Source organism: Mycteria americana, chromosome 5 (assembly GCF_035582795.1).
Source record: "Mycteria americana isolate JAX WOST 10 ecotype Jacksonville Zoo and Gardens chromosome 5, USCA_MyAme_1.0, whole genome shotgun sequence".
In the NCBI taxonomy this organism is placed as follows: domain Eukaryota; kingdom Metazoa; phylum Chordata; class Aves; order Ciconiiformes; family Ciconiidae; genus Mycteria; species Mycteria americana.
In genome coordinates, this window is record NC_134369.1 from 67274147 (window position 1) to 67299547 (window position 25401).

General features: G+C 37.8%; 1 protein-coding gene across 3 annotated transcripts in view; it reads right to left on the reverse strand.

Moving 5' to 3' along the window:
• Positions 1–25401, reverse strand: part of SLC38A6 (solute carrier family 38 member 6) — a 45973-nt gene that overhangs the window by 20327 nt on the left and 245 nt on the right. For 2 of the 3 annotated variants that reach the window (XM_075503799.1, XM_075503798.1), the window contains exons 2-7: positions 24475–24596; positions 23619–23692; positions 19348–19400; positions 16208–16247; positions 5003–5081; positions 60–142 (exon numbers count right to left, since the gene is read on the reverse strand). In XM_075503799.1, coding sequence (XP_075359914.1) covers positions 60–142; positions 5003–5081; positions 16208–16247; positions 19348–19400; positions 23619–23692; positions 24475–24596 — 451 coding nt within the window. Of the gene's footprint in view, positions 1–59; positions 155–5002; positions 5082–16207; positions 16248–19347; positions 19401–23618; positions 23693–24474; positions 24597–25401 lie in introns of all 3 variants that reach the window. The other variant, XM_075503797.1, reaches the window with a different exon arrangement.

A 25401-nucleotide genomic window follows, 5' to 3' on the forward strand; every position in this document is an offset into this window, starting at 1 on the left:
TTCAACTGTAATTGCTACTAAAGTAGAATAAGATTCGCTTCTCTCCTTTAATTACTCACCAATTTTAGGAAGAAGCGCAAGAGGAAAAACAATGCAGACTGAAGTAATCAGTAGCAGCAGTCTCCCATCGAGGTACCAAGACCTGTTGGAATATCTATTTATGACTGATACAAAGCTCAAGAGTCCTAAAATATATGTTCTATTTCAAAACCATGATCTTAGACAAAATAACCACTAGGAAAAGAAAAAGAAATAATTTCCAGTCTCACATGCTATTTACATGAATTCGTATTCCCAGTTTCTATATTCTGATATAAAACAGAGTTCCCAGATAACAAGGAAGCAGAGCACCATCGCATAACGAACCAGCATTGCAGGCAAAGTTTCACAGGCAAGTGTCTGCATGGATCAGAGGTCTGATGTGTGTACAGTTATTTCTCAGCAGCACAGTATGCAAATCCCTGCCTTTATTCAAAGAAATGATCAGAAGGAAGGGTATTTCATACTACAGATTTCCAACAGAAGTCAGAAAATATATAGTACCCTACATATATCTTGAATTGGATTACACAGAGTTGCATATCTACACAAGCAGAAGCAACAGCAACATGAATTCCCACTTACTGCTGAACCTCCCTTCCAGTTTATTCCTCCTACATGACCTTAGTTCCTTACCATTTCCAAGAGGTGCGAAATAGAAAGCCAAGCTACCCAACCTATTTGTTTGGAAATTCAGTTATGTTTTCTAAACATACCAGCTTTCTCTTCTGCCCAAGTTCCATTACACCTATCATCACAGTGTTCAAATAATAGAAGAAAACAACAAATAAATCAACTTCCAGTTAACTTGAAGTGATGTTTGCTGTCCAGAGGTGACGTAAGAAAGAACAGCAATAAAGAGAATTTTCTTATCTTTAACCTTGCACAAAGTGATCACTCATTCTTTGCCTACATCCACACAAAAATGAAAGGATAGAAGGGATGGAAATTATGCTAATGAAATCTGCTATAATGTTTATACAGAAAACTATACATATGAAAAAAACATTGTAGAGGCATATGAAGTCTTAATGCATTTAAAATCTATTCAAAGTATCTAAATCTCATCTCCAAACTGATCAAAGTACAGATGTGTAAGTTGTGAATTAACAGAAACATCTTGAGGGTGGCTTCCCCTAACTTGGTAATAACTGTATCCTGTACTGATAAACATCTTGCGCATCAGCCTCCGACTTAACTACCTATAAACACCTTGGCCTTCGACCTTCAAGTTTATTTAGTCCAGGATATGGTTAGCACCTAATAAACAGGCAGCACCTCAAGTTATCATAAGGAAAGTAGCATAACACCTGTGTTAAAGAAAAATTACCCTATACATATATTAACTACTGTCATACATCGTGGATAACGACTTGTGTCACTCGTTTGCAAAAATATATAATATAAACAAACAGAAATTTCAAAGTTGAGGGCATCTTCGCCATATCAAAAATCAAAGTAACCCTTAAGCAACAACATCTGTATTAAAAATTACTCAAAATACATCACTCTTCGAAAAAAGAGAATGTATTACTAGCCTAGGTCTGCTACTGCTACAGTGAAAAAGCAACTTTGCCAGGATCAGGTCCCTGCTGTACTGTTCTTTGTGTTGTTAACATTTAGCATTCACATATTTTTGAACTTTTTCCTTCTAGTATGGTGAACGTTCAGATTAGGAGGTACAGTATCACAGCAGTAGGCAAAAGTATAATGAATGCTGCACTATGTGTACATGTGGGACCTCTGTTTTAAGTCTCCTGATTCTAAGCATGCAGCAAATCCACAGTTGCCATTGTAGCTCACAAGCTCAGCAGGCCAGAGAAGAAATTATTCTCCTTACTTTATGGTAAATGAAAAAACACTTGTGAGGGAGGGGGAAAAGAGAGAGGAAAACTGCAATGAGGTGATGTGAAGGAGAAAAAAAAATTTTGTAGCCTGCTTAATTTTGGAATACCAATTCTTTTATTTAGCAAGATCTCAAAAAACTGAACAGTGGAACACTTACTGGTTATCAAAAAATGTGTCCATTTTTTCCCAAAAACACTGTTGTAGAAATACACTTATTTTCCAAAGGCAGAATAAATGCTTTGATATTGCCTTTAAAATCAGTTTGATCTGCAAATTTAATCCTATATGATAAAAGCGTTCCAAGTATGAAATATGGAATATAAATCCTTAACTCTACTGAAAATGCTTTGGCATACAGATGTTCCTACCCCCTCCCCCATATTTTAACTAAAAGCAGACATTTATAAATCGCTTTAATTTCATTCCTGAATGCAACAGGACAAGAGATTCATATGTTCTAAATTAGGATCTTACTCTCCGTCCGTATCAATTATATAACACACAAGCAAGACAACTTAATTGCATCAATCACATCCTCCTGACAGGGTCATTAAATGTTAACACAGGGCTCACAAATTACAACTTTTTAACACAATCCTCATTTGAAACTATGTTCATGTCATCAAAACTATGTGGAATTCTGGTTATGCAGACAGACTGAAACATCTCAACTTGCAATTAACGAGTGCTCATATTGTATGTTTCTGTTTTTTAATAAAGACATGAAGATGTATTACACACTGGCTCTGAGCCTTTCAAACACACACACACACCTGCTAACCTTTACCTATAAAAATAATTCAATGCGCAAAACATTCTTTAAATGGCTTTCCCAAAAGTATGCTTTGGGATGCTATATGCATATAAAATATCTTTCACAGATAGTTTAACTGACACTTTTGATACATTCTAACTACAGTTAAAGATAAATTCTGCACCCAAATGAAAGCCTATCAGATGCTATGATGACTTAACAAAAACAGAACAGTTGTGCAACCACCTCTGGAAACAAGTGGTCCAGTTAAAGAGGTTTAATCAAGCTAGTCAATATTTATGCCCTTTGCATAAACAAGTTGCTACTTAGGCTTGATATTCGATTACCTATTTTTGTGGAACAATTTCCTACAATTTAAAAACTCTGTTAGTAAAAAAAAAATTACTCTTAACATCTGCGAAGAAATACACAGAAGCAGAAGATGGTGATCTACCACGGCAATTAATATGGTAAAATATATGAAATATAGATGTGGGCATACAGAGAAGGTCAGCTGTGTGCATGCACCTGGAATACTGCTTGACCACTGCATTTGAAACATCTGCTTGGGCAAAGAACAGAGGAATCAAATTGTGTCAAATGAACATTTATCAATGGAAGAACTCCCAATAACAGAGGCAGAAACAGGATGAGACCCGGGCTGACAATCAGCTTACCCCTTGAGCTGTGGTTAGTATTCCTACAGACAACTTAATCGCTTTCTAAATGCAAAATTGAACTTCACTCCCATCTCAAGCTGTAATTTCAATGAAGGAAGAAGTAGGAATGGTGGTGGCAGTGCTGACAGCACACCGAGAACTACCATGGCTCAGATGATTTGTAATAACCAGTTCAGCCGCTGTAACCTGTCGGCGTGTTCACCAGTGTTCGCACCCAGAAGATCTGGCTAAAGATCTTAGCTCCAGAAGCTAAAGCTGGTGGGAGTGTTATCAAATAGGCAGCTCAATAAATAAGTTGTTTATACTGCCTTTTTTAGACAGAACAATCCTCTGAGCAGTATGCATGTATGCAGGACCTCCAGATTCTACCTATTAGGAGTTTTCATAAGCTGTTTGTTTAGAAGTCTATCTTTGTTGGGAAAAGTCACTTTGCATAAACAGAGCTGACATAAAATTAAAACCAGTAGTAAGTGATGTTGTATGCTAAATTTGGGGACAGACAGACTGGAACACACATGCACCAGATACAGTAGCAGGCTCAACACCACTGTGTAGGAAGAGTGGAGTTAAAAGTACGACCTTGAAGGACAAGGTGATAGCACCCAAATGAAAAGCTGATGACTATCACAGCTAGAAAAGATATATTAGCAGACTAAAAATGACATATACACATAAAATATAATAGTTTTTTTAAAAAAAGCCCCTTACTAAAAACATATTATTACAAGGGCCAGGAGGGCAGAAAGACAGAAAGCAAGATTACCACCACACTTCATTTCTCAAAGTGTTTGTTATAACATGGAAAAGTTATAAATGTCAAAATATAAAATGAACTAAAGTACCTTTTAAAAAACTAATTTCAAACTTAAAACTCACCCACAACATTCACAAATAATACAAGCATCACACAGCATTGAGACAATTTCACCACATTTCAACCCAGAGAAAGTTTTGAGCTCAGAACATCTGAAAATAGCAGTTTGGAAAAACAGCCGTAACACAATCTAAGACACACTGTTATGAACAACAGCAGCACTGGAACAACTCGAACAAGGTATTTCAAGTGCTGAAGCTGCAATGTTTGTCTTAGCACAGGCACAGATTTCTTGCAACAGTTCTGACAGAAATCTGAGGGACACACTCCTTACATACATCTTTATAGCTCAATTGCAAAGAGTAATTTCTTTACTGGGAGCCAAGTTACCGAATTATAAACCAAGTCTGGAACCCTGGCATTTTTCCCAAGACAAGTCCAATTACTGGAGCAAGACAACAAAATATTTAAATTTAAATGTCTGCCGGTTTTTGTAGTGTGGTTTTGAAATATGTGAAGTGATAACATGAGAGCAGTTTAAATGTTTCTCCTCCTCTCCCTCCTGTCCCCTCCTACTTCCCCTTTTAAATTTTTACAGAAGGGAGATTTCTGTAGATGGAGTTTTGCCACTGACTTTAAGGTCGTCTGATGGGAAATTGCTATGAGGAAAGAATCACGCTCTGTGTGTGTGCGCTGCAGAAGGCTTGCACATGCCAAATATATTTCATATTCCAAGAACTCCTGTAAAAAACTATTTTTTTTAGCATGTGAGATCAGAGGGAAGTGTCAGCACCCATCTCCTTCAGCAGTCCTGAACCACTTTCTTCTTCAAGACAAAGAGAGAATGTACGAAGCATTTTTCCTTACCCACTCTCGTCTCCACTTAAGAACCCCGCAACAGCACCAGGAAGTTCAGACTTAACAATTAAAAGATAAGATGACATAGCTGCAAACAGAAGCAGAAGAGATTTAGTAGAGGAATACCAGTATCTCTGGTTGTAACAATTAGCACAGCTTAACTGGAGTGGTTATGACTGGAACATCTCAGCTATATATTAGACACCATGGCACCAGAGTCAGAATTTACTTTCTCATATACTTCCTTTAAAAATAGCTGCAAATCCCTGAGTATTGTACCGATGTTAGCTAATGCCTCCAAAGAGACTGTTATGGTGTGAGTCTTGAAACAAGGAAAACATAACCCAAAGGACTAAAAGGCAAAATAATATAAAATACAGGCCTGACCTTTTGCCTGGGAATATGGACCTACAGGCTTGCAACAGACTACAAGGCTGCAGCATTTCTCCTTCCTCTTTACTCTTTGTAAGGCATTGTTAATGACGAGAGTAAATAATAAAGATTTGTTTCTATCAATACAAGAGGTTTTTTTAAAGACTCAGGTTTTATTGTTGCTCAATTGCTGTTGCACTAAATATGACAGAAATTTAAAGACAAGAATAGGCCTTGAAAGGTTCTTTATATACTGGATGGTTTGGCCCTCAGAGGTAAGAGGACCACAGGTGAAAGATCTCCGCTTCTCACGCTGAACCCACCACCAAGAAGATCCCAACAACAACATAAAGTGTAAAACTATACAGGAACTGCGAATCAGAAGAGAAATTTTTAGTTACTCTTATGCGACTGCCAACTTGAAATTAAGCGTTTGTAGTTCTATTCAGAAGAAAGCAATGATGCATACACATAAATCCAAAAGCTACTTCACTGTATCACTCTTCTCCTGTACTATATAAAATGATCAAAGGCATAAACAAGGTTTTTTAAATTACAACCTATACTAACCTGATACCTTCACATACTGTTCATGTCACTTTTTTCTTTTACATAAGCAGCAAGTATTTATATGAATCAAAACCAGCAGAGAATTACTCAGAAAAATCAAGCTTTACAAACAGCTTCAACAAATATCAAAGCCTACATGAAACTAATTTCCATCCTTCAGCAGCAAGTAATTTCAGTAACATGCCGACAAAAGTTCAGTTATGTTTAAAGCTTGACAAAAATTGATCTGTTGTACTCAAATTTTACTGTTCTGTATTATTAATTCTTTAGAATCTTACAGTGGTGTATTTATTAATGCTTTAAAATTAAAACATAAATTTTAAAAAGGTAAACCAGCAAACTTCCATAAGCTGATTTTTTAATAAGTTTGTGGGGGGTTTTTTAAAGGAATGTTTTGAACCTTAAAAAAACGTGTGGACTCGGACACTGCTGCACTACAGCAGTTAATGTTACATTTTGAAGGAAGGTAACGTGGTCTCTATAAAGAAAGCAAATTCTATTAATACAAAGTGACATCTACCTACCGCAAGGTTAAATTAAAACCATTTGGTAGGTCACTAAATAAGGAAATATTCACTTCTTCATAATTAAAAGCTCTGTTTTTTCCAATATTCAAGTATATTTCCCTGTTGACATGTAGCTGTTGATTGTGTCTGGTGAGGTACTTATCTGCTGTCCTGATTTTACTCTCCTATTTGCATACACAGAATGTAAGTTCAACCACAGAGAACTTTATAGCATGCGTATTTCTAAATCACCAGAACTTGTAAGTAAATTAACACAGTTTCTCACACTAAGCTACAGGAAGATGCATATTTCACCCTACGCAAAGACAGATTTTTAAAAAATTGGGTGGGGGGGAGGGGGGGGATTCCTCTGAATTATAATTCAACTTTATTTATCCATCAGCCTTCTTTCTTGTATTATACAATACTTTATACACAAGCAAGTCAGAATTTTCATATATTTATGTCCTTCAGAAAGATTTTAAAATTAGTTCTTTTGCAGCCTCAGCTGCAGAAAGCTTCAAATTAATTTCCAGATCAGATTTCCTCCTAATATGCAATCTGTCACTCTTCCCTTGCATTCCTATTAGCCTCTGGCTAATCATTTGATCACTTATCCTTTGTTGTGCGCTTACTCTTTGTTTTTAAAAGAGGAGTCCTATTTCACTGAATTCCACTCCTAAGTAGGGAACCAATCATGCACCAAAGAAACTTGCACATGCTAAACATTTGTATGCATCTTTCTTCCTTTCTCTGGGCATATGGGAAACAATCTCACATAGTACGATTTTTTTTTCCCCAGTTTATATTCTCGTTTGTTCTAGAAGATGAAGAAAATAAATAATAAATAATTTTATTTATATCCTGATGCTTAGCTAAGACATGAATCTCGTCCATAAACCTGAGCAGGATGTCCACGCTAAATACAGTTTAAAAAGTCAAATCCTGCTTTTTCTTCAAACACAGTTGTAATTCTCCTCATGAGCAACAGCTCCTTGTAGCTTTACTCGGCTTGAAAGAAGTAAGAGACACTAACCACTGTTTCACTCTCTGAAACACACTACAAAGCAAGCGAAGAACGTTGTTTGTTTTTTAAAGCTGAAACCAAAACAGCAAAGCCTCATGAAAAGGGCATAGCAACTTGAAAAAATTATTTTAAGTAGGAATAAAGCGCATACAGTACGACAGACAGAAAGTCATGTATCCTTTGCTCCAAGTAAGAAATTTACTTCACCTCCCTGATGCCCACCACAACCAAAGGCATGTCAAGTTATATTGTAAAAATTAAATGTCAGCTATCCTTGGCAGTCTTAATGTATAACGGAAGGAAGAGATTACACAGTCACAAGGCTAAACTGTGACACAAGTGAACACAACAAAAAGCATACCTTGTGCTTTGATTTATTCCACTTTGAAATACAGGCTACCTCTATCATTTTGAAAATAACTTTAATGTTTTAATAACTAACTTTTAAGGCACCTTCTATCACATACAAAAATTACAATAAACATACACGCATCTTTAGAAGTCAAGCGTTCAAAAAAAATCAGCAAATGTCAGAAGCAACGTTCCCTTCAGAGTTCACCCCCCTTGCATGCACATAGGATGAGAGAGCAGAACTTACTGCTCTTGCAACCCAGCCTCATCCCCTAAATTAAAAAAGAATGTTTTTTTCGTGCCACCTTCTCTTTGCAACACGAGACATCTATCTTTAGCACTGAGACAGCTTTCCTGCAGAACGAATGTACAATGATGTAGTTTGAGGCTTTAGCAATATGCAGATGCAACAAGTGCTGAACTACAACTACATAAGCAACCTTCATATAGTTGCTTCTTAATTTTTAGGTCATAAATTTGCATATGTTATATTTAAACAATTTTAAGTATGCACCAAGAGGTACTTGATGGAAAATTAAGCAGGTTTGAACTTCTCAATAGGCCTTGTCACAGAAATGCCATAAAACAGTATTCAGCAGAAATCAAAATTATATTACTACTTTATTATTCAATAGCCTTGCCACTATCTTGAAAGCAGCAAGAAATTACATTCTTAAAATACATATTGCTTTGCCATGTTCTGAAAACTTGGTATTAGCTCCTTGACAGAAAAAAAGACGTTTGTAAAATATAAAATAGGGTACTTGCTTTACGCTTTCATTATGATAACCTGTAGTGCCACCATGAGATATGACTCTCTATGAATATACATACCATGCATACATTATTCATAATGTCCTTATTGTGCTACAATATTGCTTAACACTGAGCTTATGTGCCCCTACCTGAAAAAATATTAGTTGCTGGAGAAAAGGGAAGCCAAGGTTATGTTTTTTAAAGTAGTCCCCAAAATATCTCTTCTGAGGTAGCCCAATCTTGAAATCAAGTATGCAAGTGGCTTTTTGGTTACCAGAAAAGGAAGTGTAACTTCTCCTTATTACCCTACCCAAAAAAGATCAATTGCTGAAGTCCGCAGCAATGATGCAAGAGAATACGTACATTAAACTTATGTGTAAACATATAATTTATTCCTTCCTTAGAAAATGGCTGGTGATAAATCCCTTCAAATCACTTTATCGAAGGGACTGAAGCTAACTCTTCTGGTTAGTTTTTCCTAATCTACCACTGTAGCTGTTCATATTAGAGCGCTATAAAGATGTCTTACATTATTAAGCACTGTGCAAAAATGGAACCAAGCTGCCCTCCAAACTTCACATAAGAGAAGATAGGGGGCTGGGGAAAAATAGACTGTATATATACAGCCAAACTGGCTCTTCAGCTCCTACTTAAAAAAAGAGGGGTGCTGATTTGGGAGTCAGGACAAGTAGACAGAGCAATCTTGATTCTCACCTGGGGGAATACCAGGTAAGACAAGAGATTCCTCAGAAATGCCTACAGATAATTAAGATAAATGAAAATGCTCGTAACTCTTATCCTCTAAAGAGTTCCATCAGTAAGATCCCTATTTTTCCCACAATACTGAAAAGATTAGAGGCTGAAAGACAGAAATAGCAGAATAAACACTACCAGTCACTGCACACTCCAGCCCAACAGGGCTGGATCTTTCATAGCAACTGCATGTGACAAACCCCTTTGGGCTTGTGTCTCCCCTTGCAGGTATGGAGGGGGTTAAAATTGAATCTGTCCTAACCCAAACAATGTGACAAAGTTAAAAAGGAAAGCAGGGAAGGATTTCAAGAAAGAAAGTGAAACTAGAGAGGATTTTGGGCAAGCTCCCATTTTTCCTGTCAAAGAATTAGAATGGAGTAACAAGATAGGAAGTACTTCAGTATTGCATTCAGCTCCTCGGTAAGTAATTCGAATTGTGGAAACATCAGGGATGATGCATGGCTGCCACTCAAAACCATCAACTATTTTAGCCCGCACATCACATGGCCTGAAGAGCATGCTCCTTTGTTTTCATTTTGCAATGAGTCCCCCACATATTTGATTTTAACAAGTCTCCCAATTACCTGATGTATTGTGTTTAGTATTTCCTCTTACTGGAAGCTTAAAAACAGAAAAAAATTTGCTGGGCTCATTTGTTAGTTTTTAAATACAGATGTAGAATGGAGTGTGTGAAAGGAGATGTAATGCTTGTTCATATGGAGAAGTTCTGAGAACAGAAATACGTTGTCAACTTCTTTGCTAGCCTTCACATTATGGGCACTCATCCTGATGAATTTCTACTCCCTTGCTTCCCTTTCCTTCTAACTTTAGCTTTTACCTGAATTACTCTGGAATTTACCTATGGCAAGCTTAAAAAAAAAAAAAAAATCCTTATTCCACAGGGAATACGTGGGCAGCAGATTTATTTTGGTAAAGCTTCATTCGTTTAATTGTATTTGTACAGTTATGCTAATAAAACTGAAATGTTTTCTACATAGCTTATAATATATTCCATACTGACGTATAGCTGCAGGTTGGGATTTTTGTCCTTTTTTTTTTTTTTTTTATTTAAAGCAAGCTTAATATTCTTTACAGTATCAAACCTTCCAACGACCATTCACTGCAATATGAAAACACAAGAGCATGGGGCATCAATTCTTAAATTAGTACAGGAGCTGACAAACATGCCCTTAATTAAGGCAGCTCTGCACTCAAAATCCTCACTTTGAATCAGTAAGGATAATTAGGCTTTCAGGTCAAAAGCAAACCACACTGTGAAAACAAACATTCAAGTTTGAAAACAGAATTAGTTTTCCCATACTTAAAGGAAGCTCAGCAATTTCTTAAGGTATTAACAATGCAGGTCTCGGCGTGGAACAAGCTGTATTTTATTCTGCCGTGATCTGCACCATTCGTTTATTTTCAAAGTTTGTAGAGTACTGTACTCTTATTACAAAAAGGGCATTCCCACCCACCCCCCCCCATTCTCAAAAAATATTTGCTCCATTTAAATTGGAGACAAATTTTTCAAATAATTTTAAAACTAAATTTCAGAATGGATGAACTCTGGGGAAAAAACGAAATCATCTGCGAAACAAAAACGCCCAATTAATTTGATGAAATTGATAAAACAATTTTTTTATGCCCCCTCCCCAAATTTGATGAAGGTATTTATTTTTTTAATCCACGCCCAGCATTTACAAGTACTGACACACAGAGAGCACACACAGGCACACACACACACCCCCCAAGCAAATTCCTAAGTTAAATATTTCATTGTTTACCTCACAAAAAAAAAGGCGGGAGGGGGGAGGAACGACGCAGGAGAAGGCGGGAGCTCCCGCGGCGGCGGCAGCTCTCCCGGCAGGGCGAGGCCGGGCGAGGCCAGCAGATGGTGGTGCGCGCGCGCTGCTGCTCCGCCCGCGCGGGCAGCCGCAGGCCGGCCTCCTCCTCCGCGCTCTCTCACCGGCATGGAAATACATGCTTTTTCCAGTGGTTACGCCTCTTGATTTACTTCGGGAAGCTTGAAAAATATGAACTGTCCAAACGTAAATACGTCTTTGGCATGTATTACGTTCATAGCAGGGCTTCGGTGTGTTGTCCGTCACGTTGAGTGAACTGAAGAGAGAACTGAATCTCCCGTCAGAACTAACCCTGTAACTCCTTCTATTTACTGCCTGTAGCGTTCAGGCAGGCCCGAGGAGAAAACAGCGTTCCAGGGATACAGAACAATCTTTTTTCCTCATTACTTATTCTTACAAAGAAGAAAAATGTGTACCTTCGAGGACACGTTAACTGCAGAATATTGAAACAAACTCCGCCAGCACCAGTTACAGAAATTGCACTTAATTAAACGGTATTTAGACTAGAAAGCAAATAATTCTTTGTAAAATTAGGATAGCTGTCTGGAAAGCTTAGTTCCAAAGAGCGACTGCAGTGATCACTTGGGTACAAGCCAAGACAGGCTAGTTATGCTGATCCCCAGCACAAGAATTCCCGTGTATCTCAGCCTATCGAAAGAAATTGAAAAAATAAGAAAAGTCTGCTGCAAAAAATCTTCATACAGACCACCTATGCTACATGGCTGTACTGCAGGTTCTCCTGTTGCACTTAATCCCACTGCTAATAAATTTTAAATAATTAAACTCATGTTCTCAGCAGTTTCAATTTATGTTCCTGTGTATCCCGGCTCCCAGGCCCTCTGGGACCGGTCCTATCTCCCTATAGCAGTGACCTTCAGCTGATACCAGCCCGCAGCCCAGAGAAGTATGCCGTAAAACTCCCCGCATACTTCCTGCTAGACCTCAATGCCGAAAATTTGTTAGTGTTGGCAACAGACTGAGAGCTGCTCTTGTGCAATACTTTATTGTGTTTGTCTCCATTTTTCCACCAGCCTTGCTAAAATAGTTCCTTCTCTGACTTCATTACATATGCTTTAAGATTCCTACCGATTTTTCTCTCAAGACACACAGCTGCGGACTGTCCTTTTCAGTCACATCCGCAGAGAGGACAATTCCAGGAGGAGAAATTCCCATCTTCCTTCCCCCCCCTTTGGAAAGCATCTAGGAAGCTCGCAGAAGTTCGCGGGCAGGAGAGGGGGAAGGGCTGCGTGACGCCCAGCCACAGCTTTGGCCCACTGTGCCTCATCCATCACTTCCTAGAAGCACAACACTATTAAAACAATAGCAGGGTCTCCGTCCAACTCCAGTCGCTCCCGGGAAGGATTACGTGAAGAGCCAGCGCAGCCATGTAACTTCATGTTTTCCACAGCAGCCTCCCTCGCTCCTTCTACACCTCCAGGCGTACAACTTCCCCAAGGGCCCTCTCTCATCTTAGCGGGCACGTGACAAGGTCTGAAATCCTTCAAGATCTTCTTCTGCATGGCAGGCAAGAAATGGACATTCGGAAGATGACTCCACTTAGAGATACGGGGTGAAAGGAAAGGGTCGGGAGGAATGGATGAACAAAGTAACAGCCTGGTAGCGTGCGATCTGATAGTTTCCTTTCTAGCGTCCACTTTGCAACCCCACAGACACACTAACCAGCTCTTTCAAGAACTAGGCAGTTCCCATGTAACTAATCACTAGTTATTTACATTAAAGGGCTGGCAGATTGGGCCAAAATATACATACAAATAGAACAATATAAAAATGAGTAGCTCTGGCCATCCCATTTAACCTTTTGGTTTCACTTTATTAACAAATACCTACACTGCAAGAACAAGTACATATTGAGATAAGGAAGGCTAAGCAAATCCTCTCAAAGTTTAATCACAATCACTCTAAGATAAGAGTTTGTATATGCTCTAGAAAGTCTTTAAGTCACCGTATCTACAATGACCTTAATTTACATTTGGATATTGCAAAGTTAATGCATTATCCTGATGCATCCTTAGATAATCCTTGGTACACTTAAATAGATTTTGGTATTTGATTTGGGTTACTTGGATTAACATAGCATAAAGTGTTCCAAGAGACGATTAAAAATCCACAGGAAAGTTGAGCACTCATGTTAGAGATACATGTTAAAATTCCAAGCAATGTACTTGAAATCAATTTTTTTTAACCTTTTAAATTCCAAACTTGACCAACCAGTGCTTACTGTAGCTGTACAAAAATCTTTTTTTTTTTTCCTTTGGGTATCCTGCAAGTAGAAAAATCAGCTCCCCTATCCACACAAATCCGTAAGTCAAATTCAAATTTGCACCTTAAGCTTTCTTTTTAAAAAAGCAAAGATGACAAATTATAAAGTGTAACTATATTAAAATGATTACTAAAAAGCTCTCTCCACCACAAATGAATGCAAATCACTTCCGCACTTAAGTTATTTTTAGAAGTGATCAGACCAAACTTTAAAAAAGGCCAGACTAGATGCTGATGGTGACAATAACCCTAGTAAAGTTGCTTATTTTAATCACAAACCATCATTCATTATCTCATGCTCTCCAATCACTTTTGAAATAAGATACCATATGATGCAATGTACGCAGGTCTGATGATGGAGAAGGTAACAGAAAACAATTTTATTTTTAGCCTTACTCTGAAGTTAAAGATGTTGACAGAGTCTGGATGTCTGCCCAACAGGCACGGTGCTGCTGGTTCCTTCAAATGGACAAAAAACCAACAAGAGGGGAACACCTACCAAAGTGCACCAAGGGGAAAGGGTAAGTTTTACCCTTAATTCCAGCATGGCTCCCATTCAGGACAAACTACACAGCGCAGTTTCACCACTCCCATTTAAAATCTGTAGATGGACCAGAAAGGCAAGAAAATGTCCTTTCTTTCTATGCATTTCTTCAAGAGTCAAGGCGCAGTGAGAGGTCAAGAGAGCTCTTCATCCCTCCTATTTTTAAGAGCCCGTTAGCTTGCAGCACAGTCACCTTCAAAGACTATTCCTGACACTGCTGCTCTGCTGACTTGGACTGCAGCATCACAGGACTCTGACAAAGCCAGTTGTTAAGGAGAGAAATAATGCACCTGGGAGCTCTGTTCTCAAACAGAAATCTAAATACTAAACAGAAGCTGTGATAGCTCCTTGCAATGACAGCACAATGCATCTTCTGTATGGGAGAAGGTGCCAGGGAGGCCCAGCTTGCAACCCATGTTTCCACAGATTGCCATTCCTCACAGATTGGGGCATGCTTGGGCACTACTAACACTAACTGAGTCAGAGAAGGAAAGTCAGCTTTCTCTTTGCAGCACATTTGAAACTAAGTCATCTTTGCAAACGAACATACTGGATACATGAACTACTACCATTCTCTTACATGAAAGATATTGCCCTTGGAACCAGAAGAACCAAAACAGAGTTTTGAAAGCTTCCATGAAAATGAGGTCACTAAAAATATTTGAAAGAAGAGTTTCAGCTTGCAAAAACCTACTTTTTAACTAGTTAAACGGAAACCCACTGGTTGGCAAACCAGGCCCAACTTATTGGCAGAGAAGGCACTGCAGAAGACAGAATAAGTAGTTTGATAATATCCAGCATGCAAGAGTTAGGGGCTCTAGAGTTACTGAGATGAATTTTATTAAAAATGACACAGAGAAGGTTATGAACTGCTATGAGGAAAAAATGAGAGTCATATTTCCTTTGACCACAGAATCTTGTGCACAATCCCAGAGTCTCCAGAACCTGTACTGTGTATCCCTCCTTCTCTAGTACTTTTTATTTAGAGGTCCCCTCAAACGGGAAAGGAAATTAAAACATTTGTTCATTGCTACAGAACATCCTCTAAAACCTGTATGAATAAATAATCCTTCATCTTGGAATTAATATGTTCACTCCTGTCTGAAGTTAATGTTTGGGTTTTTATAGCCATTTCAATTAGGCAGATTTTATTACTGGAGATTTTAGTATAAGAAAAGATTCCAGTTTTATCATAAAAGCAGTTACTTGGTCTAGTTCTAGGTCCCTACACAGTGACAAAAACCAGCAATCACTGAATTATCTGGACTCAACAGGTAATCCTAAAGGAAAGAACAGCAGCACTGGAATGCTGTTTCCTTCTGTCAATGTATGTGAACACATGTATCTTCTTGGGGGTAGGGGATGGAATGGAGGGAGCTTTCACATAATTCCCTCATCCCTCAAAGTATCCAAAACATTTTCAGCCAAAAAAACTTAAAATTGTTCTGTTAAACACTGTCTACTTTCAGACAATTAATTTCTAAGGGCACTACTACTTAGTAACTGTCAAGTATGTGAACATACCCGAGCACAAGTTTAAATGCTTAGGCGATTATTTTAATACAAAGACAGCTACTGTTATTTTATTATGTCATGCACCAAAGAAGACAAAATAAGAAGAATGTAACTGGGCAGCCCAGCATACGACAACACAGATTATCAGCCCACATGATGAAAGTCAGCAAACTAAACAACCCCCCCAAAAAACCAAGGTATTGAACTAACAAAGGAAAAGCTACCAATAATAAAGAACATATGAAACTTCATGGCTAAGTAAACATTCAGTTGTTACACAAATCACTAAAATGAATAAGCAAGTTCCAACAGCAAAAGCCAAAACACATAATAGGATAAAATGTAGCTACCAGATGCAAATGTATGGAACAGCAGAGAGGAGATAATGCTTCCTCAGCCCCTCCCAATTAGCAATGCCAGCTATAACGGATGTGCTCCACATCCTGTGATGCAGTACCAGGCATACGATCCAACCCCCATAAGTCCCCCCATCTACCCCACAACTACAGCACTTCCACTTAGCAGGATCACGTAAGCCTTTTCTTTAAATTTTCTGTCCTTTTAATCAGTCTCTTAAGAACGCTTTCATTTAATTATTGCCTTTGGTGTTTGTGGAGCTTTGTAGACTGTAGAGGTTATATTTGATTCAGTTAATATTGAGCATAAGAAGTTTCTTACCTCCAATATTCTGGATAATTATTGTAGTTGCAACAAGGACCTATAAAAAAAAAAATTCTTTAGAAAGGGTATGGATAACTAAACTCGTATGTCTATAGCAGTCATAAAACACATATGTATTATCTTAAACAGACCAGATGGAGAAGCGATAACTAGTACTGAAAGGAAGGGCATCCTCTCTTCACTGAAGAGTTTAACACATGGACACCAATGCAATCTAAAATCAATATAAAAGCAAAATGTCCCTGAAAATACTACATTTTCATTCTGAGATGACAAGAGAAGTTATAGAGTGAAGCCTGTTCTGCAGGAGATGAGGTTTTTAAATCACTGAAAACATGTAAGTACATTCTAATTGACACCAGGTGAGCACAAATGAAAACGATCATTCACCTCTGAAAAGACAATCAGACAGCAGAGATCTGTACAAGCTACCTCCTCACTCCAAAAACCTGAATATTTTTAACTGTCATGAATGTCATTATTCTTTTAAACTTCTAAACTAGATAGACTTTTCTTTAGCATTTGTGATTATTCATACTGGACTGATATGGAAGTAGAAATGACCACAGGCTATTAAAATACTTGTCTGAATCCAAAGAATTAACTTCCAACTGAAAAAACCCTAAAAGTGTCTAAAGATTTCCCAGTGTTTTCTTTTCAGTTCAGTTCTAAAATAGTATGATCATGTACTACAGTTTTTCTTTTTACCCACTGTTCTTCTTGATGTAGCAGGACCTCCTCTATGACTGCTACCATTAAGTCAACTTGGAAAAAATTAAGCCACAGTTATGAGAAAAACAAATTTGTACTTTTGAATAAAATATGAAAGCAGAGTTGCCATTTTTTCAATTGATCAGCTAGAAAATCATATCAGATTTGAAACAAATTCAAAGTCAGTTCAAAAGTCACAAGGGGGAAAAAAAAAAAAAAAGTATGGTATCTTGGAATTTGCCATAGATGGAAACAAATACTTCATGCCTTTGGAAAGGGAGACTCAGCAATCTTCCAACAGCAGGAAATCTCCATTCTCACAATCTCAGAAAAATATGTTTGACAGGAAATCAGTGTAAGGTTGAATAACTGCTCTATTTCAAGAGCAGTTAACCAGTAGTTTACTGTCAACCTAAGATGGCAGTTCAAGCAAGGTCCTACAGCCGTCTGTCTGTATCATTAGCAAATGACTGGGATGAGGGAACACCAAGTACTACTTTACAGAAAAAAGAAAAAAAAAAAGCCACCTGTGCCTGACTGAAGCAAGGAGCATTCAGGGACAGGATTAGAATTCAGAATGGTTGCGGTAAACTAGAAAAGTCTAAAAATCAACAAGATCAGTTAAAAGCAATGCATTCAGGAAGTAGATCTCAAAGGCGTGACTTAGACTATTTTCTCTGCAATCTAATAACTCTGAGATAACACAATCCATAGCATGAAGTACCCACAGAAACAGCAAATCTTGTTTTGGGACGTAGTACCAGCCATGTGCTATCTAAAATATAGGTAATAACTACATTTCTTGTCACTGTCAAGTTCTCAGCCAGCTTACTGCGTTCCATTTTGCAGGCAAGTTTTAAGAAAGGTGTATAAATATCAAAGACACTTCGAGAGAGAAAGATAAGTGTTCCAGAAAACATCAGTTCATCAGGAAAGCTTGGTCAACTTTGGTTAATTATTTTATCAAAACAACAGCTTCCCAACCTGGAAATATTCCAGTGTTCTCCCTGCCCACTGAAAATAAAAGACCAGATGATTTTTAGCACAAATTACTTAAACTGAAAATTATGAAAAAGTATATTAGGGTGAATAAAAAAATTACTGATGTTGACTACATAGTGAAGCTGTGAAATCTCCTTCATTTAAGCTTTTAAATAAGAGATTAGACAAACATCTGCCAAGAATGGTTTATGTATGTTTAGCCCTGCTTCAGAGCAAAGGCACACCAAGTCACATTTTAGTATCTCCGTAAGTTCTACATTTCTATGACTTCTGCATCTAATGGCTTGTGGTTCATGTGTACAGAACAGCTCCTGTAAAAAATAATTCTATTTCATACCTTGCTAATATCAAGGTTTATTATCTCTTGAGGTTGATTACACATTAACTTTGATCGATAAATATTGATCCTCACAGACTACACTCATATCTGCTTATTAATGCTAATAGCAGTCTTACAAACACCTAATAGCTCAGATTTAATTCTCAGTTACATTAAAACAGAATAAATTAGACTCTATTCTGTTAAGCAGAACTCATTAGAAAAAAATTACATTATATCAGTAAACCACTAAAATTGCACTTCTGTGGGGTAAAATCTGCTTTTAGTGTCGCGTACCTGAAACACAGAGCATAAAGTCGTAATACTAAATGTGCAGTATTCACTGTGCAGTGAATGTGCAGTAGTGTGAGTGTGCAGTAACGTGCAGTAGTATTTCCTGTGCATCCCGTATTACTGGACAACATTGTCTACTAGGAAAAACAGATTCAGTACACACTACTAAAAAGGCAGGGCTTTCATGTTGATTACTCTTATACCAAAAATGGGTAGTTTGCTGGTGGGTGTTTTGGTTTTTTTTTTTTAATCATGAGATAAAACAACAAGTAAGAAACATTCATCTGAAAAGTTTATTAAACAAAAGAAAAAAATTAACAAGCATTAAACATACTCTTATTTGTTCCTATTGTGGAAACTACATGAGAGGCAAACATTTATCTTAGATCTCTATTAAATGCTAGAACACCAACGGTAAATCACTTACCTGTCTCTTAACAGTTTACAGCAGAGGTACAATGGGACTGTAGCAAACCTGAAATGGATTGCTGAGCCAGCATGGCAACAATGCCAGTGAGCAAATATTTGTACGTACAACTAAAAAATGAACACACTGACAGGAAAGTAGAGCAAAATCTTGCATTTAAGGAATGGCTGTTTTACAGTTAACTAAAGTTTGGGCTTCCACAGACCAGACACACTAAATGAAACATAGCAAAAAGCTTCAGGATGTAATAGATTTGTCAGTATACTAGGACGTCAGTAATTATACTATTTATTTCATTTATATCTCTTTACTATGCAAAGAACAGTTGTGTATCAGAAGCATGAGACCAAGAGGAAAAATACACAGGTAAAAATAAATACACACCTTTCCAGTTGATCCAAATGCAAACAGGCCAAGGTCTTCATAAGAAGTGACAGCTGTTAGTAAGGAAAAAAAAGCTAAAATATTTCTAACTTAAAAATCACTTGACAGCTCTAGCTTTGCCTTTTTTCCCTTTTTAAATGAACATAATTCAGGACAGAATTAAGAGTATTTTATAGTATTTTTTATTTACCAAATAGCTTTCATATACACCTGTACTCCTGCTACAAAATACAGCTATATGCTCAACCATTCAGAGACTCTCCAGATACTCAATTTAATATTAAAAATAATAATATTTTTTAAAAATAATAATATATTAATAGTAAATTGCCTTTTCCCAAAGATTTTTGCAAGTGATACTATAGGTGAAGAATTCTGAAATTAGCCTCAACAACTAGATATAAGATATTCCCATATTTTATTTGTTAAAAGGGTACACTTTTTTTTTTAAATGAAGACAACAACAGAGGATCCATTTTCATCTTTCTATGAATACAAACATCAATTACCATCTTGCCAGCTTTTAAAAACTTGGCACTATTTATTTGAAAGAGAAGCTGAAGGTAAACACCTTCCTTGGTTGAAATCTATTATTAAAGAAAACAAAAAAAATCCTGCCCTTACCTGCACCTGACTTACATAATCACATTAAAATAGCCTGTGGTTTCCTGTATGCTTTTGTTGAGTTTTAGCTGAAGCTCACTTCTAATATTGCTGGTAACTCAAACCAATCCCTTCTCAGAAGAAGGAAGTCACATTAAAGTCTTTCATTGTTGCTCTGTATTTTGTTATTAGAAACTCAAGCGATATCAAAAAGATGAAAGTTTTCTGAGAAATACCACTCACATTCTTGGTATATAATAAAACGGTCCGCAGTTGTAAATGCCTCAAAGGGTAAAATTAATCTCAAAACCACATAAAATTATTGTCACAACACTTGCTTTCTCTTCCTTGGTTCTACTTGGTACATTACTGCTTCGACTCCTGTCACATCTTAATTTAGGGCCCAGCCCTGCAATTTGAGCTGCTGGGGGCAGACCTTCACACCTGAGTGAAGTCTCACTGAAGTAAATGAAACAAGACACGGGAGATGCAGGCGGTTCACAGAGATCAGATGACGGGACTGGAGCCTCAGGCTGCCAACTGCCCAAGCTTAGGTGTTTTCATTTCACTGAAGTTCTGCACACAATCAGATCAATGCTCCAGAGGAAAAAAACCAAACAAATGAAAAACAACCAAAAAAGTCATTAACTTTTTCGTATGATTTTCCCAAGGGTCACGTTTCACATTCTGCTCTACTACTGACACCCATATGCTATGACAAAATAAATGAAATGGCAAAAGTAAATGAGCCAGAGTCAGCTCTCAGCATAAACCTGGACTAATCTCTTACATCTGCCGCTACACTGATACAAGTTATATACAGATATAATTAAAGAAAAAGTATGCCTTACTAGATTATTTTACCCTGTATTTTTATTAGATTTCTATTTATAAAGTTGTTGATCACAAGAAAAAAAAATAGCATTTTTAGAAGGCCATCTCCAATGGCGGGGGGGGTGGGGGTGGGGTGGAATATCAATAAAACGTTAAATGTATTTAGGAGAGAGTTGTTTTTACCACATGGGAACAAATACACAGCACACACATATGAGGAGTTACCAACAAAGAGAACAAAATTTTCCACACAATTCCAGAACAGCAATATGAAACCTTAGAATATTTTCTATAGTAACTCTGTTTCTGTAATCAATTTAGTCCTGTGAACACTGGGAAGCCCTAATACTTAATCACATTACTTTTGTAATTTCAAGAATATATGGAACAAAATATTAAGCACAATGGACATAAACAAGTTCTGCCTGATTTGCTTGATTTCTATTATGTTATTAACACTAAATGGAAATTATCCATTTAATTGCAAAGTGAAATTGGCAAGTACAGTACAAGCAATGCTCATGACTAACTCATAAAATGAAAAGAAAAAAAAGCCACAAAACTTCAAAGTACATCCCACTTAAATTCCCAATTCCTCTGCTTTACAGAGTAAGCTTAGCCTTTGTCAGCCCAAACCCCAAAACAATGTAGGTCGTACTGAATTAACACCGGGAGAAAACATTGACTAAACTAATCCAAATCTGACACTTGCAGTATTTTTTTGCTAAGCCTTTTGGTCTACACAAATAATTTGATTTTGTCAAAGTCTAGACCAATGTAATTTAAAAGAATCGAAGACACTTCTTTATTTTTAAAATGCAACGAAAATGCCTATGCTTAATAAATCCTGGTCTCTGTTTAAAACTGAATTAATATTAGAGCTTCCTTTTCAGAAGGTATTTTATAGGTCAGCTCTTTCCTAGGACTACTTTTACGATTTGAATTCAAACACTTTCAAAGGTCTTTCTTCTCCACCCTTTAAATTTTTCTAGCTCATTTTTTTAATATAAAACTACAAAAATTTCTTTCCAATTCCTTGTCATGGATTAAGCTTAATACTATAACTTTGTTCACAAATGCATGTAAGTTTTATAAAGAAAAATATTCAATTATCTACTTCGGAAGCAAACATGTACAAAGATTTTACTTTGTCAAGGCACAACAGGTCATATTTCTCACCTTTTAAAGACAACGTTCCAAGGAAAAACTCGGAATGCTATCTAACATTAAATTACTTCAATAGTTTACAGGACTTACAGTAAATATAATCTGAGAGAAAACTTATTTTAAAAAAAAATAAAAAAATCAAAACACAGAAGGCTGTAAATCTGGCGAATTTATTTAGACATAGTTCTGGTGCTAGTGTTATCTGTCAACATTATGTGATAACTAATTATTAACTGTAAAGTGCTAGTTTCAGACAAGAGAAATACTTCATCCTGTCATTTCAGTGGTGTTCCTTGCTTTCAGTTGTGTGTATTTAAAAAATGCTTTCCTTAGGTGGAATGTTGCCTTTGGACAGTAACTGAGGAGCTAAACCATTCTTGTATATTAGGTCTCTAAGTTTATAACATGGAAACTTTTCTTACTTCAAAAAGCTTAAATCCTTAGTTTTCCCCTCTCCCCAGTAGTTCTTTTTGCAAGGATCTCTTTCATTATTATTTTACCAGACAACAACATAAATACCAGACAACAACATAATACCACTTAGCGCCAATATAATACAGAACTTTTTAGCCTCAAATAAGAGGTAAACAAAGATCATGAAAAATTATCTCAAGTTCCCCCTTTTTTGCTTCTTCTGTATCTTTCTAGCTACTTATTTCAGGTTCTGGTTCTTTTCTAGTAAGCAGAGCTCCAAGAGGAGAAAAAAAAATTACCAAAGACTTAGTCCCAAATCATCAAGCAGCCAACAATATCAATCATAAAAGTAACCCTACCTCTGAAAAATATATTTTTAAGAATGTATGAAGAAGATCACTCAACAGGTGAAGACAGGAGCAGCAGATCGAAGAAGAATCAGGAAGCAACCATCTGAGAGACCAAAGCTAGCTATGGAAAACAAAGCCAATAAGGAAAGACACAGAAGCTTTGTCCCACCACCTTTGAAAAGAGAGGAAAACAGATGAGAGGGAAACAGGTGACTGAAAGAGATGGAGACTTCCTGCTATAACGTGATCTTTGTGTACGAGAACTCGAGGAACTAGTCAGTTGTTTCAGTAACAATTAAAAGTAACAAGAATTAAAACATTAGCACAATAGATTGCAGATATTAGAATCTACTGTTTGAACATTCTCAAAGCAGTGTAATTTCTAAGGACTGCAATGTGACTTCTCATTCAGTATCAAAAATGCCGTAAGCACCTGCATCTATAAAGTGCCATGAGAATTATGATAATCCAGTGTGATTACAAAACCTGAAAGGTATCCATTTCAAACTGTAAACAAAATATATATTACAAGTAGAAGAATGAAAGTCCACTGAAAGCAACAGTAGACACTGAAATAGTGCAGTCCAGCCAGCGCCAAAATAATTTTACTACAGAAATACAGGATCTATCTTTTTGGAAAGATGAGAGGCATTTGGAAAAAATTAAAACTGAAAGTCTAGAAACCAGTCAATTTGGCATTTACTTTTCATAAGAAGTTTCAAAATTGTATTTTTAAATGGCAAATAGTATCATTAAAAATCTTAAATATTTCAACATCACTGAATCGGACACAGCTATCTGTTAACATGCTGTTAATTATAATAACTATACCGGGTCACGTCTCTGTGATATAGGTGAGGAGTATTTCAGAAATCACTGTTAAGATAAATCCTTTTCACTTACCAGTCTGAGTGCACATACTGAGCAGAAGAAATACAGAGTAAGAAGCAAGGCTGGCAACAATCAGCAACAAGATACTAAAAAACACAAAACATTTACGATTAAAGCAACACTTTTAGAGTACAATGCACTTCCTATCTTTAAGAATGCTACTTTTGCAAGAAGTCAGTTACCATGAGACAAGGTTTCCTCATTTTATGGCTTCTATCTGCTGACTATGGTTCATATCTGCTGACAATGGTTCATGTGGTCTCTGACCTTCCCAATACTTGCAAAGTTCCACTGCTTCTTATATTGCCCACCAAAGCATATCACACGCTACACGGGATAAAGACCCGATATATGAATTAAAAAGGGGACATAAACATTAGAGCATCTGTACGCAGACAAACATGTATCTTCTAATGAAGTGAATCTAACGCTTAGAAAATGGTAAAAGTGACAATCCTGGCGACTTTGGCCCCGTTATCCATAGGTTAGTATGTACAACAAGCAGAAGTGCAAACAAAAGCACAAGCTGATTCACGTTTTTCAGATACATAGCCGCCCTACTCCAGAAGGCCCATTTCTGGAAGTAAAGGAGACAGCAGCTTTAAAACATAAATATCAATCTATTAGGACTAATGGCCAAGAAATTGCCACCCTGTGGCAATTTAATGCAATTTCTGGGCAGTATGAACCTTAGGCCAGATTTGAATGACTAAACCACAGAAGGAAGATCTTATTCAACAATGCTGAAAAGCACAAGCTATTTATTTCTTCCGCAGTTTTTGCACAGGAGTCTTAGTAATCGACTTTTGTTCCATTTAAAACTGCAAGACGAGTTTAAAATAAGTGTACATAAAAACTGAAAACTTACCTAAACCCCATGATCCCTGTGTTGGCCATAGCATAGGATAAGCCAAGTATGCCACTTCCCATGATTGCATTCATTAAATTAAATACTGAGAAACCAAAGGAAGATCCACGATTTGGACGATTCTGTGAAAAGGGCAAAACAAAGCACGATTAGTGCGAGAGGTGTTTTGGTCTTTCATAGGAAGAAATTTAAGGAAGGGGGTGAGCCAGTCAACTTTTCCTTCCCTAATCTAAATCAGAAAATCTCTTTTCTCATTCTAAGACCACACAAACCCTCGTGCGTATAAAATAACACGATGCTGTCCCATAAGGATCTCAAGACGAGTACAACCTTTGAGTACGGCGATACTAGAGCGCAAAAAGAGCGCAGCAAGATTTCTGCTTAAAAGCAGGCTACCCCTGCGTGCTCGCAACAGGAGCGAGGGGCAGAGCAAATGGCAGCGCTTCCGAGAGCTGTGCAATCAAAGCACCGAACGGATCCGAAGAAGCGCCAGGCCAGAAGTTCAGCTTCGCAGGCCCGGTACTGCCCCGTCCTCCCGCGCCCCTGCCCGGCCCGGCCCGCTGCCCTCGCCAGGTGCCACCCCCCGGGAGCCGCCCGCGCAGCCCCGTCCACCCTCCGCCGAGCTGCATCGATCCGCCCAGCCTTGGAGCCCGAGGTCCCACTCCCTCCCCCGGCCCGGGCCGCGCTCCCCGAACTTCTCCTCAAACCCAAGCACGGCCAGGGCAGCCGCCCCCGCAGGCTGCCGGCCCGGGAGCCACCAAGCCGCGGGGACGAGGACTGCCCTGACAGGCACAGCACCCGGGGAAAGCAAGTAAAGTAAAGCAAAGCCAAGCCAAGCCAAGCCAAGCCAAGCCAAGCCAAGCCGGCGCCCCGCCGCCCCGCGACGGAGCGGGCCCGGGCAGCCCCGCGGCCCCCTCCGGGCGCTCC